The 13,078-nt window shown below is 41.9% G+C and overlaps 1 protein-coding gene across 2 annotated transcripts in view; it reads left to right on the top strand.

Moving 5' to 3' along the window:
- CHN2 (chimerin 2) overlaps nucleotides 1-13,078 on the top strand; it is a 163,719-nt gene that overhangs the window by 93,810 nt on the left and 56,831 nt on the right. For both annotated transcript variants that reach the window (XM_075143488.1, XM_075143487.1), the window contains exon 6: nucleotides 932-1,217. In XM_075143488.1, coding sequence (XP_074999589.1) covers nucleotides 932-1,217 — 286 coding nt within the window. The remainder of the gene's footprint in view (nucleotides 1-931; nucleotides 1,218-13,078) is intronic.

Below are 13,078 nucleotides of genomic sequence, written 5' to 3'. Positions count from 1 at the left end.
TGCTAAAGGATGGGAATTATGGCAAAGTGCCTGTTGTTTTGATTCAACAGCATGATTTCTAAATCCATCTGGATAATTATTTGTAGAATCAAAAACTGAATTTGATTATAAATTGGGAAGTCACATGAAATTGTGGGCGAAAAAATAAGAGACTTAAACAGTTTGATTTGAATGCCCAACAAAGCATGCAGACATGCATATTTGATGCAATATAAGGATAATTTATCCCCATGTCATATCTGTGAATCCTTTAATCAAGAATGGGATTCCAACCTCGGCGTTATAAACTGAATGTGCTGCTACAGCACTTTGCTTTTTAAAACACTTTTAAAAACCCCCACAGATTACACCTGCCATAAATAGGGCCAGATTTATCCCACAGAACTTTGGGTGTTTAATTGGGCCCCTGTATTAGGAGCTTGATCTCCCTGGCTTCCTGCATATTTCAGACCCTTAGGATTTGAATTACTTGCTAGAGATGCCCATCTCTCTTCATTGACTGTAAATATGCCCATGGTGCTTAAGCATCTGCTTTCTGCATCTCAGAAATGTTTTGGGATGGAAGAGCCCTTAACACAATTACGCATCCCAGTGTACGATCATGTCAATGCAAACATGCCTTTCCGATCGCTGTGGTAGTCCCTTTAGGATTTAGATTTAAACCACGTACGTCTGGGTCACATAGCTTGTTGCGGAGACTGGGCCTCAGTTCTGTAGCCCAGTCCATGTGATGCAGTTAAGTTTGGGTTTGAACTTCAGTTGGTCTCTCCACAGAGATCCAGTTGCAGCCATGTGCATATTCCGTATGTAATCCAGACATACAGACTCGTCAGCCAAATTACCTCCTGAGTGTTTTGCCAGTATGAATTCTCTCTCTCACTCTTCCATCTCTCTCTTTCTTCTCTCCCTCCTTTTTTTCTGGTATTTGCAGATTTGGTAATCAGACCCTAAACTACAGATTGTTCTATGATGGGAAGCACTTCGTTGGGGAGAAAAGATTCGAATCAATCCACGATCTGGTTACAGATGGCTTGATAACATTGTATATAGAAACAAAGGCTTCTGAGTATATTTCCAAAATGACAACAAACCCCATCTATGAACACATTGGATACGCCACTTTGCTTAGAGAAAAAGTGTCCCGGAGGCTGAGCAGAACAAAAAATGAATCAAGAAAAGCGAGTGTAACAAGTGAAGAAAATACCCCAGTTGAAAAGGTAAGTATTCAGTTTAAAATTTTGGCAATTAATACCAGTCTTTCTATCAAATCTGAGAGAAAAAAGTGTTTTGTCTAAAGACCTGTTTCTATTTTTCTATACTTCATTAAGTATTACTATCCCACTGAAAAGTTTCTATCCTGAAAATGTGATCTTGGCTCCAAACTAATATTTGACTGGAGCTTATGATGAAAGCCTTCTAATAAGTACCAAATGCAAATGTTTTCACTGTGTAAATATATATATACACCATCTAACTTAGGAACTGCACCTAAAATTGTTCACAAGTTGTGTTTCTTTGTCCGTGTATACTCAAGCATATTCCACAGTAAGATTATGAAACTGGTTCCCACTGACCCTTCACCACAGCTCAAGTTTGTTATCTTTCCATTCACAGTCCAAAGCTCCTCTTTTCTGCCAACTCTTTGGTGAATGGGTCTCAAATTGGGATATTGTGTGTTTTCTTCCCTTTCTTCTCGTGGGTCTGAAACTGGGATATTAATGTGTTTGCCTCCCTTTCTTCTCGCTCTTCTCATTTGAAGTGGGCTTTCCTTGATCTCCTTCTCTCATGCGCCCGTATCTCATAGCATTGTATGGACTAGGACTTATTTATATGGTGATAAATTGAGAGTTTCATGCAGTTAGCAGCCATTTGAAGATGTAAAGTTAGAAATTCTTTTACATATGAGAAATAGTCCTGTAAGCAGTGACATGTGGATATTTTCACTTCCCAGGTGGTAAGGCAGTAAGAACTGTCAAACAGAACTTTTTTTTTGAGTCCGGTGTTTGTGCTGAATTGACTTACTGACATTTGTAAGCGTACTTCTGCAGTGTGACTGATGATTTTGGTGTTCAGTGAGCTGGCTAGCTAGTTGGGAGCTAGAGCCGGTTTGTATTTGGGAAGCAGGGAGTGAATTTGCTGTCAGGTAGTAATATTGAGCATGAAAAGAGATCAGCTTTTTTGTGCGTATCCTCGTCACTCTAGGACATTTCTAGCATAATTATCTGTTGGGTTCACATATCTGTATTGGCTGATTATGTACTTTTTTGGATTTCTCAGTAATAGTAATTGCTTGGGTAACTGACCTGACATGTAAACCTATTCATCCTCTATCACGAATTAATTCCATTAACAATGACGTTTTGTAGGGAAGGCATACTGCCGCAGGGAAGTCCTTTGGCGAATGGCACAGCAACAAGTCCTCCATTCAAGTTTTATTTCAAAATGAAGCCACTGATGACAATAGTTTTTGGTTCAGTTGGATGGTATTGTAATATGCAAGAGAAGCGGATGCCATTGAGACAGGTTTCGTGCTCGTTCAGTTGATTCCTGTGATTGGACACTGGTTGATCTTCAATGCTGTAACAGGCACAAGAAAGTGAATTTCGACTTTATTTGAGGCACAATAAGAAATAAACATAGTGCAGTGTGACAGACTTTTTTGTGTAGGTGTTTTTGTGTAGGTAGGAGAATAGTCCAGATGGTGTTCTGGAAAAGTTTCTTTTATATCAAGAAAATACTGGACCATCGTTGGGATGACTGTAAATATTACTACGTACTGTAGTGTAATACAGCAATCATGACAGTTGAAAATCATGCTACATTCTCTAGGAAATCAGGAGAATTTTTTCTGTACAAGGAAAAACACAATTTCAGAATTGTGTTCAGTTTTACTTACAGTTGTTGCAGTTGAGGAGCAATGGTCTTTTGTATCTCTCAAAGTGCTCTCAAAGACTTCAGAGGGGTTTGTTCTAGTACCATGTATTTCCTAACAGATTGTGTTTTCTGTTGTGCTTGGGGTTGGATGTCATTTTTCAGGCTGGGCAGTTTTGAGTAACTACTGTAAAAACTCTTTCAGAGCAACAGAAGGCAAACTGTTGCTGAAGGGGCCCCTGCCCTCTCTCCTTCACCACCTCCTTTTTGCTGACGTACGTTTTTATGCAGCTACGCAGTAGGTGACACTAGAATAGTGCTCCAGATTAAAACTAATTCAGCCAGAAGAAAAACCAAGTGAATTTTCAGCCAGATCTGCTACCTGATCCACCTCGTGAGTGGAAAGGCAGCACAAAGTAGAGGGCAAGACTTTCTTCTGATGACAGCTCAAAAAATGATGATATGGGCTTAAGGTGGCTGTAGAGCTGCATCCTTCGTTCCAGGTATCTGTGCTTGAAAATGTTTGGACTTGATGTAACTTGCTGTCGATAGTGAAAATACACCTCTGGATCTCATTAGTGATTGGATTAGAATCATAGAATCATTTAGGTTGGAAGAGACCTTTAAGGTCATCAAGTCCAACCATAAACCTAACACTGCCAAGTCCACCACTAAACCATGTCCCTAAGCGCCACGTCTACATGTCTTTTAAATACCTCCAGGGATGGTGACTCAACCACTTCCCTGGGCAGCCGGTTCCAGTGCTTGACAACCCTTTCGGTGAAGAAATTCTTCCTAATATCCGATCTAAACCGCCCCTGGCGCAACTTGAGGACATTTCATCTTGTCCTATCACTTGTTTCTTGGGAATAGATACCAATTAGGTCTTCTTTTGTATTGCAGCTGAATGAAATCAAAGTGCGTAAAGTGTTATTTACCTCCAAGGTGGTTCACGATGTGAAAGGCGGTACCCCAGGTCCTCACCCTACAAGGATTAGCTTTCATCTATATTTCCATATGTGCAGGCAGTAGCAGCTTGCAAGACTGGGCTGCGTGGCTGTGCTGTCGTGTAAAAATAGCTGGCTCCAGCTAAGCCATTACATTTCTGGCAACCCTCTCTGCCTTCCTCCCACTGAGGGGAAGCAGCAGAAGGAGGAATAGCAGCTGTTTCTAACATCTTCTTGCCAGGAGGAGAAGGAGCAATCACAGCTACAAGAGGAGCAGAGCTAAACAGGCAAGGTGATCTGCTCACAGGCTGAAGACCTGCCGTGGCAGCTGGGGCCTCGCTATTGATGATTAGGACTCCCAATGGGCTTCGCTACTGGTATCAGTAGTTTTCCATCATCTTACAGAAATCCATGTGAAAAAAGGTTACTTCAGCTAAATTACTAGCAACTGAAAGAAATTCACAGAAGTCTATACGGTGAAGCCTACCGTGGTTGCCTTTGCTTCATATGTTCCTGGGACAAGCTCATGAGAGGTTTGGGTAGCAGACAAAGACTCAGGGGTCATCATTCCCACTTCTTCCTCACAATAACCTCAGATAAAGTATGGACTGGGCTTTGGAATAAACTGGTGAAATACCGAGCGTTTGTCAGTAGTAGCATATAAGGACAGAGGATGATGAAGGGAATTTAAGTTTGTTTTGATATAAACTTTATATAAGTCCTCTAAAATGTAAAAATAATATGGGGAAGTGGTAGTTCAAGGGGGGTTGTATCAGATGTTTTGCTTGAGGCTGTCATGTGTTGTACAGCATTTTAGACAAAGGCCGTGGTCTGCCCACAAATCAAAACCTTCACCCACTTCAATTACTCCAATAAACTTCAGACCCCTAAAAAGAAGTGAATGAATATCCAGTATTCTTCGCTGCATGTGTGAAAAATCAGTGCGTTTTTTGTAAGGTGTGTTTTCTCTGGCCAACTGAACAGGTAAAATGTCTTTCTTTATAATGGAGCTGGTTTATTTGAAAGTGCTGCCTGGAGTGTTTTGAATGTTCCAGAAATGATGGAGTGGGGGGAAAAGCCATACATGCAGGCCAGAAGCTTCCATTATCTGTCAAGAGGAGTGTGAGAATTCAGCGCTCTAAGGTTAAGCATCAGTACTCCTCTTACAGATTAGGCTTTTTACAAGTGAGATTTTGTTTTATACTGAAACCAATTCCAGAGTGTGAAAGTGCAGCTGAAGGCATTTGTCTCCTTAGCGGGTTTGTTAACACCATCCGGGGAGTCTGCTCATTCTGTCGCGTCCCACGTTGACAGCGGAGATTATTCAATGTCTCAGTCACTCCCGCGCCGCTGCTCCCCGTGGGGTAAGTCGATGGAAGGGGGCCACCGAGGCACGGGCTGGCGGGAGGAGCATGCATTCGGATGAAGTGTCTTGGTACTGCCTGGGGTACCTGTCTGTTCCCATAATGATAATTTCTTGGAGGTTGTAATTAGTGGAGTCATGCCCATTCCAGAAGGGGAGTGTGATGCATGGGCTGGATTAAGCTGTTGTTGTTCATGCCTTTTTATCTAACATTTTTTGTAACAGGCGTAAGAAAACATTTATGCTTTAAAATACTTCATGCCGAGATTTCATCCAAAAGTTATTTCTGTCTAGCTTTAAAGAGGTGCTAGATTTGTAGACACAGATTCCTAATTTTAGTCCAAGTAGTTTAACAGATCTTTAATTTGAAAGGAGCCACAATGATCTTTAGGAATGAAGTGTCGTGGGAAAACAGCATGCTGCAAATACTTTCTTAGCAGTGTGGGCAATTGTCATTTTAATGGGATCCAGCTTCAGAAAGGATTTTGGACAGATAAATAATTTTTTGTGCAAAGAACATTTGAAGATTGTATGTTTTCTGTTTAGGGTTGTGATTTAAGCTTGGGCAAATTGTGATCGCCTGCTTCGTGTTTGCTCTGCTTATGGAATGCTGTACTTTGGGCAAATGAACAAATTGGGAAATGTACTAGAAGATGTAGGGAAGATAAGTACCTGGTACTGGTACGTACTGTAATTAATTATCAGTAATTCACATTACTGGTGAATGTAGGAGAAATGTAACTTGCTGTAAGCAATTAATCTTCACATGTAGGCGAGAGAAAATTGCAGTAGTCTGTCAGTAAAATATGTAGTTCTGAAACGTTTATCGCTATCACATACCATGTTATCCTGCAACTGCTGCCTTTACTGCGTCAGTGGTCCTTGTGTCCCAGGCAAGGAGAAAAAATTCTTCCTTTCTAATCCTACATTGGCAAGTGTAATTTGGGAAAATATATTCAAATTTTGAAATATTGGAAATAAATGCAAGCTGGAGTTCCGTGAATGCTCTAAGGAGGTAAAAGCTGTTACGGTTGCTGATGAGAAACCGTCCTGGTTCCTTGCTCTTGCGCTTTCATTCCCACTGCTGTGACGTGCCCTGTGCACGACCGCGGCCACCCTGGCCTTGGTCAGGCAGAGGCTGTGCCCCACACCTCGGGTTTTTGCTATGCTGGCCTTACGCAGGAGCAGTTCCTCGGTTTGGGTTGCCTTATAGCTTCTCAAGTATTCATGTTAGCACAGGGGACACGATGAGAACAGCAGGCTAGAGTTAAAGAAAACCTTTGGCAGTGGGTGAGCTTAAAGTATTTGCAAAAAGAATGATCTTAACCTATCTGACAGAGGACAAACTGTTGGCAAACATGGTAAAGATTAAGGAAATTTTGTCAGTGCCAGGTCTCCACTTACTCGGATCCTGGCAAAGCTCCCGTCAACTTCTCTCCAAGCAGGATCTGGCTCAGTCAGTTCAAACGTACCGGTTGTACATGAAATATGAGTTTGCTTGGAGCTGGGCTGGAGTGCTTGTTCTGCTCTCTGGTTGTGCACACCAGGAGCAGCAAGAGGCATTTAACGATGATGGTCTGTAAAGAATAGTGTAGCATTTTGAGCTAAACCAAGAGCGAGCTGTATGTGGAGTCTTCGCTTAACAGCAGGACAGTGCAGAAGAGTGTGTATTGCTGCTTGACATGGTACCCTCTCTGTCTGTTTTGCTGGAACTCAATACTGGGCATTTAAGTGCAAATGGCAGAGTCCCTGGTTAATACTGCAGCTAGAACTAAAGAGCTGAAATGATAAGCGTATTATGGAGTCTAGAAGGTTGTAGATTTCCTGGGCAGAAAATCCCACACAAATAATAGACAGATAAGAAAGCAATTCCTCTTAAGGCAAAGGTGACAGAAAAGGAAAAATAACTTTGGTAGAAGTTGGAGTTGGTATTACTGTCCTCATTAGTTATGCTGCTCACACACAGTTTCCCACAGAAGAAAATGCAGGACTTCCAGGAAAGACTGTTTTCTAACATTCCTTAATTGGAGATGTAATCTGGTTATAGAACGAAATTTTTTAGGGGCACTGCAGTTTTCCTTACATCAAAACTGCATGGGAGACAGCCAATTTTAAGAGAACGTCTGGTTTGGATCAATTTTTTTAAGTATTTACACTTCTACATTGTTATTCACACCACGTCCCTTTCTGAAGGCTTTTTAGCTTCATCTTACCACTCCGTTTTTGTCTCTTCATTGAATTTTCTACAGGTACTGCTTTTAGGCAACGATAAAGAAATCTTTTCAGTCTTTCATTTATTCATTATTCTTCCCATTCTGCAGCTCCTCTAAACCTCTAATGATCCTATTACAGGTTGCTAGCTAGTGTTTAACTCTCTGCTGGGATGTCTATCCAGACGTTGAGCGTGTCCTTTCACACGAGGGCTGCAGGGTACTGTGCTGTCCTAGCAGCGGATCACGGGGTTAAGAGGATAGCGAGCAGAAATATCTGTTCCTGCAGACTCTGGGCTGGAACCGCACTGATAATTTGACCCGCTGTGTTTTACATTGCCTTCAACTCCCTGGTTTCTGCAACATGCTTGGTCAGAACAAATTAAAATTTGTTCTACAGGCCATCAACAACCCACCACCTTCTTTTATTAGGGGTTACAGTTTCACTCCTGTATGCATATCCACAGAATTCACAAGGGACTCCTCCCCAGCTGATTTTCCCCTGGAAGACGCTCAGACAGCACGCTGATAAGCAGCAACATAAAGCCTGTACACGAAGGTGGGCTTTATCTGCAGATTTCAGTAATACATGCAGTGATAAAAGGTGTGTGGCATTTTTGCTGCTACAAGCAACAAACTTATACATCAAAATGACTTTGCAAGTAATTAATTCCGTTCATCAGTCGCTCAGGTTTGTCCTGCCAGAGTAGTATTCTACACACAGGTTACCACATGCACGTACTTAATTGTAGCGTGCCCTGACATGAGTACTTAACCACATACCCGATTGTCTTCTTTAAATAACTGTTAGCAATTCAATACTGATTTCATCCAGAATACTCTTTGGTATTATACCACAGTGAGGAGGAGTTTATATGAATACAGTAGATCTACCAGTATATGTATTTTAGTAAGCAGTCTTATATTTTGAGTCACAAATACCATCTTACTGAAAATACAGCTGGCTGATCATTTTCTTTTGCCTTTCAGTGTTGGCATTCTTTAGTATTTTCCAGCTGTGTCTCTTTACAAGTTCTTTTTTGTTTAAAGCATCATAAATATGAAATAGGCAATGTATAAGAAATAAAAATAAGAAAGCTACCAAAGTAAAATCATGGAAAGTATCTTTTTCAATTCCTTCCCTCTGGCTGTTAATGTTTATGCACAGGAAAAGGGATGCTGCTTTGTAGTTTACCGTGGCATTCCTAACTAATACCAAATGTTTTGCCTGATTAGGCAAGGATTTTTGAGAAAAGTAATTTGGGCTCATTTTAACAGTAGTGGAAATTGAGGGAATCGAGAGAAAGACAGGTTCCATTGCAAAGTATTTGCGTACATTGCTCCCCTGAGCTGTTAACATCTCTCCAGGTTCCTGGTTTATGTTATATTGTTACCGTGAGCTTAGGATTCATGACTTTTGCCTTAAGCGGAATAAATGGTATGATTATGCCTGAAGAGAGCTTGTAAGTTGGAGGCAACACTGATGTACACAGACGACATGATGCGATGGATATGATCTGATCCAAATGCTACTGAAATTAATGGGAAGACCCCCAAAGATTTCACTGGGTCTTAGAGCAGTTCAGGGGCACTGCTAAGCATATGGAGCAAAGGTGAATATGAAGTTTGTTACCACCAAAATGTTTCCCAATCCAGTGTTTTAGAAAGGTAGCCGAATGGAAGCAGTGCAAAAACTTCATACCTAAGTACCACAACTGTAGATTGAAATTTTCTCAAATGAGAATGTCAGATTAGTACTAAAAGTGTTTCGATACACACCAGAAGTGCTTAGAGCAGTCCTAAAGCAAATGCCACTTGGCTCTTCAAGTACAGTACGGTATCTGCAGTTAGGCTCTGCTGAATAAATAAATTAATCTTTTCCTCTTGGGTATTTTCTTGTTATAAGCATATTAATAATTCTAATAAAGCTAAATGTTTGTGGCATAAAACCCATGCTTAGTTTGATGTATTAAAAATAAAAGCCTTTTATGAGTTTTTTTTGTCTTGGCTTTTATACTCTTTACATAGTTGGATGGTATTAAATTAGTATAAACAAACTTCCATAGGGATTGGGATGGAGCCTTCAGCATAAACATTTCATTTGTCTCGTCACTGGAAAATGAAAAGCCATTTTTTAAGTAAAAATCTATACTTGATTATCTCGCATGAATCTTGAGACACTGTGTGGGAATAGGCACTAAACTTTTACAAGCACCTCTAAACTGCCATGTTTTGATCTTGGAAGGCAATTGTTCAACTTCTTAAGAATAAGAGAGAGATTAATTTCTGTTAGTGGAGGACTTGGAATTAGAGTCAAAAGGAAAGTCTTTAAATAGTGACTAATATTTATCCTTTATATTTTGTTTAGAAAATAAGTGGTTTTAGTGATGTGTTTGGTTAGGTCATACGTTTGCTTGGCTAATTATAAGGAAAAAAATAACCTGTGCTCTGTGCTCATGCTGGACATGACAAGAGATGATAGGCCTGAAATACAGTGATGAACATTGCAGGTTAGCTATTAAGGGAGAAAAAACAGAAAGAGCAGTGAAAGACTGGGATGGAGTGCCTGAGGGGGGGACAAAATCTCCCTCATCATAAGGCATAGAAACGCGTTAGAAAACATCTGGGAGAAATGGCACAGGTAGCACTGATACCTGAGGCAGGCAGGAGAAAAACCTCCTAAAGTACCTTCTAGTCCTATTTCTCTGTGGTTTTCTGTGGCTGAAAAAATATTATTTAGGCTCTGATTGATGAAGACATCTTACCAACCTAGCTAAGGAGCAGTTATTTGATTCCTCCCCATGGGAGGAGAGTACATTCCAGCGTAGAGAAGAGAAGGCTCTAGTGAGACCTTATAGCAGCCTTCCAGTAGTTAAAGAGGGCCTACAGCAAAGATGGCGAGGGACTCCTTACAGGAGGTGTAGTGATAGGATGAGAGATAACGGTTTTAAACTGAAAGAGGGTAGATTTAGATTAGATACTAAGAAGAAATTCTTTACAGTGAGGGTGGTGAGGCACTGGAACCGGTTGCCCAAAGAAGCTGTGGACGCCACCTCCCTGGAAGTGTTCCAGGCCAGGTTGGACGAGGCTCTGAGCAACCTGATGTAGTGGAAGGTGTCCCTGCCCACGGCAGGGGGGTTGGAACTAGATGATCTTTAAGGTTGCTTCCAACCCAAACTATTCTATGATTCTGTGATTCAATTCTGAATTGTCACTTCACTAGTGAGAAATTAACTGCAGCTACGATCCCAATGTCCAAGGCTTCCATGAAATGCTTAATGCTAGCCAAGATACGCAAAGTTCTTCCTCTTCTATATCCTACGTGCTCTGCAGACCTTCTGCCAAAGAACATCTTGGCCAGCTTTCTGCGTCCCTACATGCTGACTGGCACTTGTCCCATCACGCTCTAGATATTATCCTTTCTGAGCATAAAACGTGTATGTCATATCCACTGAGCATCTTTTTCCATACTCAGGGTGCAGAAGGTCTCACCCTTGAGGCATGTGGGCACTCAAGTCAGGTGCAGAGCCCAAGCAACTGTCCTCTGTTTGATCTGGGCTCTTGTCACAGAGAGCTAGCTCAGCAGCCTGCACCCTCACAGCCTGCAGCTGGGATACTGGGAATCCAGGTGTGGGGATCTCCCTGGTCACCTCTGGGCTGGTCAGCAGCTATCAGTCGGCTGCGGTCTCAGCTGCAGGGCTAGCAGAGCTGGCTGGAGCTGCCAGGCAGGAGAAGGCAGCAGCCTGGGCAGGATGACAACTAGTAATGGCCACGGTGAAGCACATGCTGTTGACAGCGTTCTCAGCTGAGCCTTGACTACAAAGGTCAGGAACCAGCGCTTTTTATAACTGCTAATATTTGGAAAAGAGGACGCTGTAGTGTGAAAAGTACAAATCGTAACAATGGGCCCTTTCTTGTAATGTATTCTCAGCCCTGGAGAACAGCGGGACTGCGCACGGTCGTCAGCGTGGATTATATAGAATGAATACTGCCAGTTAGACTTGATTGCCTTTTTGATAGATTTACAAAAGTACTGAATGAAAAGAATGCAGCAGATGCAGAATAATTGGATTTTTAGCAAAGTAGTACAATGTCTCATGAAATCAAACTCTTGACATTAATTCAAATTGGTTGGCGCATGAACACGGTCACATGGACCAAAAATAGGTAGAGGAATTTCAAGCAAAGAATAAAGATAGGCAGCAGCTTGATAAGCTGGAGGAAGGTAGCTGATGAAGTACTGCAGGGATGGGAGTTTCATTTAAGATTTTTATTGATCTGGGAAAAGTGCAAACAAGACATTACCGAAAACTCAGGATGGTTTGTGCTACGATGTGACTCAGTATAGGAATTTAATCCCTGGAAACATAATGAGTGTCCGTGACAGAAGCATCAAGAGAATCTCAATTGGAAAATGTAAGAAGACTATTTGGCATGTTTTAAGCACATGAAAAGGGGCCAAGCCACATACATACCGGGAGTATCTCTTCTGCCGAGAGTGAGAGGGTTGCTTGCATTTAAGCCAGGTGTGCCACTATTAAGGAGGGGCTAGAGGCGAGCCAGGAGAACGTTGCCATAGCCTCAGGAGGAATTATGTCTCCGCTGCTTGTCAAGAGAAATAGTTGTTGTTACACTTCGAAAGCCTCTTTCCCTGGTTTTCTGTTGATTCATCCATCCATCTAAACAATACTTGCTGCTGTGGTGACTCGTTGTCCCCTTCAGCAAGCTGTAAGCCGGGAATAGTGCTTCTGCTTCTCAAAATGATTGTGCCCAGCACCTGCAGGCAGGGAGATGTGGAAAGCCCTGCTTCCTTCACTCCGTGCCCATGTGCTGGACCAGGTACCATTTGGCTGGTGGTACAAGGCAGCTTTTCTGAAGTCCATCGGGCTTGTTTGGGATCTTTACAGCAGGGGTGATCCCCCCAGGGTCAGTTCTCGGTGCCTTCTGGATTGCTTGTGGCAGTCTGAGGTGTGGGCTCATCCTTCAAATGAGAAGGATAAGCTGGGAGTATAGCTTGGCCATTTGGCAGAGTCCATCAGGAGCTAAACAGTCCCTGAGGAGGAAGATACTTCTTCAATGGGAAAGCTGTAGGGTGGGTTTTTTGGGGGAGGGAGCAGGTGAAGGTGAAGAAGGCATCTCCAGATACCTCTGCCAGACTCTATACCACCTAGACTTGCAGAGAACAGCTTGGAGGAATCGATCAAGATGATTTATGAATGAAATTGTCCCAATTAAACACTAGGTGGCATATTTACTTAAGAGTTTCCAGGGACTATATTAGGGCATCTTACGCTGCTGACACCCATTTGTGCTTGTGCGATGAGTGTAGTTTCATGGGAACATGAACACCTGATGCCTTTTTTTAACAACAAGCATTCATCATCTTCTTAAAAAACTTGACCCAAAGACACCATTGCTTACTTCAGCTTTAAAGTTATTCTTTAGCTTCAAAGTCACTTCTATATTAATACACAGATTATTAAATGCAGTGCGGTAAGGAATAGGTGTATATGGCAATGGTCCTACAGAAGGTCCAGTCCCAAAGGAATTGTGTAAATAGTGAGAGGGGTTAATATGCGAAGACATAGTATGATTTACTTATTTTACTTGTCTGAAAGGGTGAATGTAGGAATATATAATGCATTTTAAAAGGCAAATGAAGGAAACCTAACATTTCTCCTTATGTG

The sequence above is a fragment of the Calonectris borealis genome, chromosome 2 (assembly GCF_964195595.1).
Source record: "Calonectris borealis chromosome 2, bCalBor7.hap1.2, whole genome shotgun sequence".
NCBI classification, from domain to species: domain Eukaryota; kingdom Metazoa; phylum Chordata; class Aves; order Procellariiformes; family Procellariidae; genus Calonectris; species Calonectris borealis.
The sequence above is the reverse complement of the archived record's forward strand: the minus strand, read 5'-3'. Positions and strand labels throughout refer to the sequence as shown.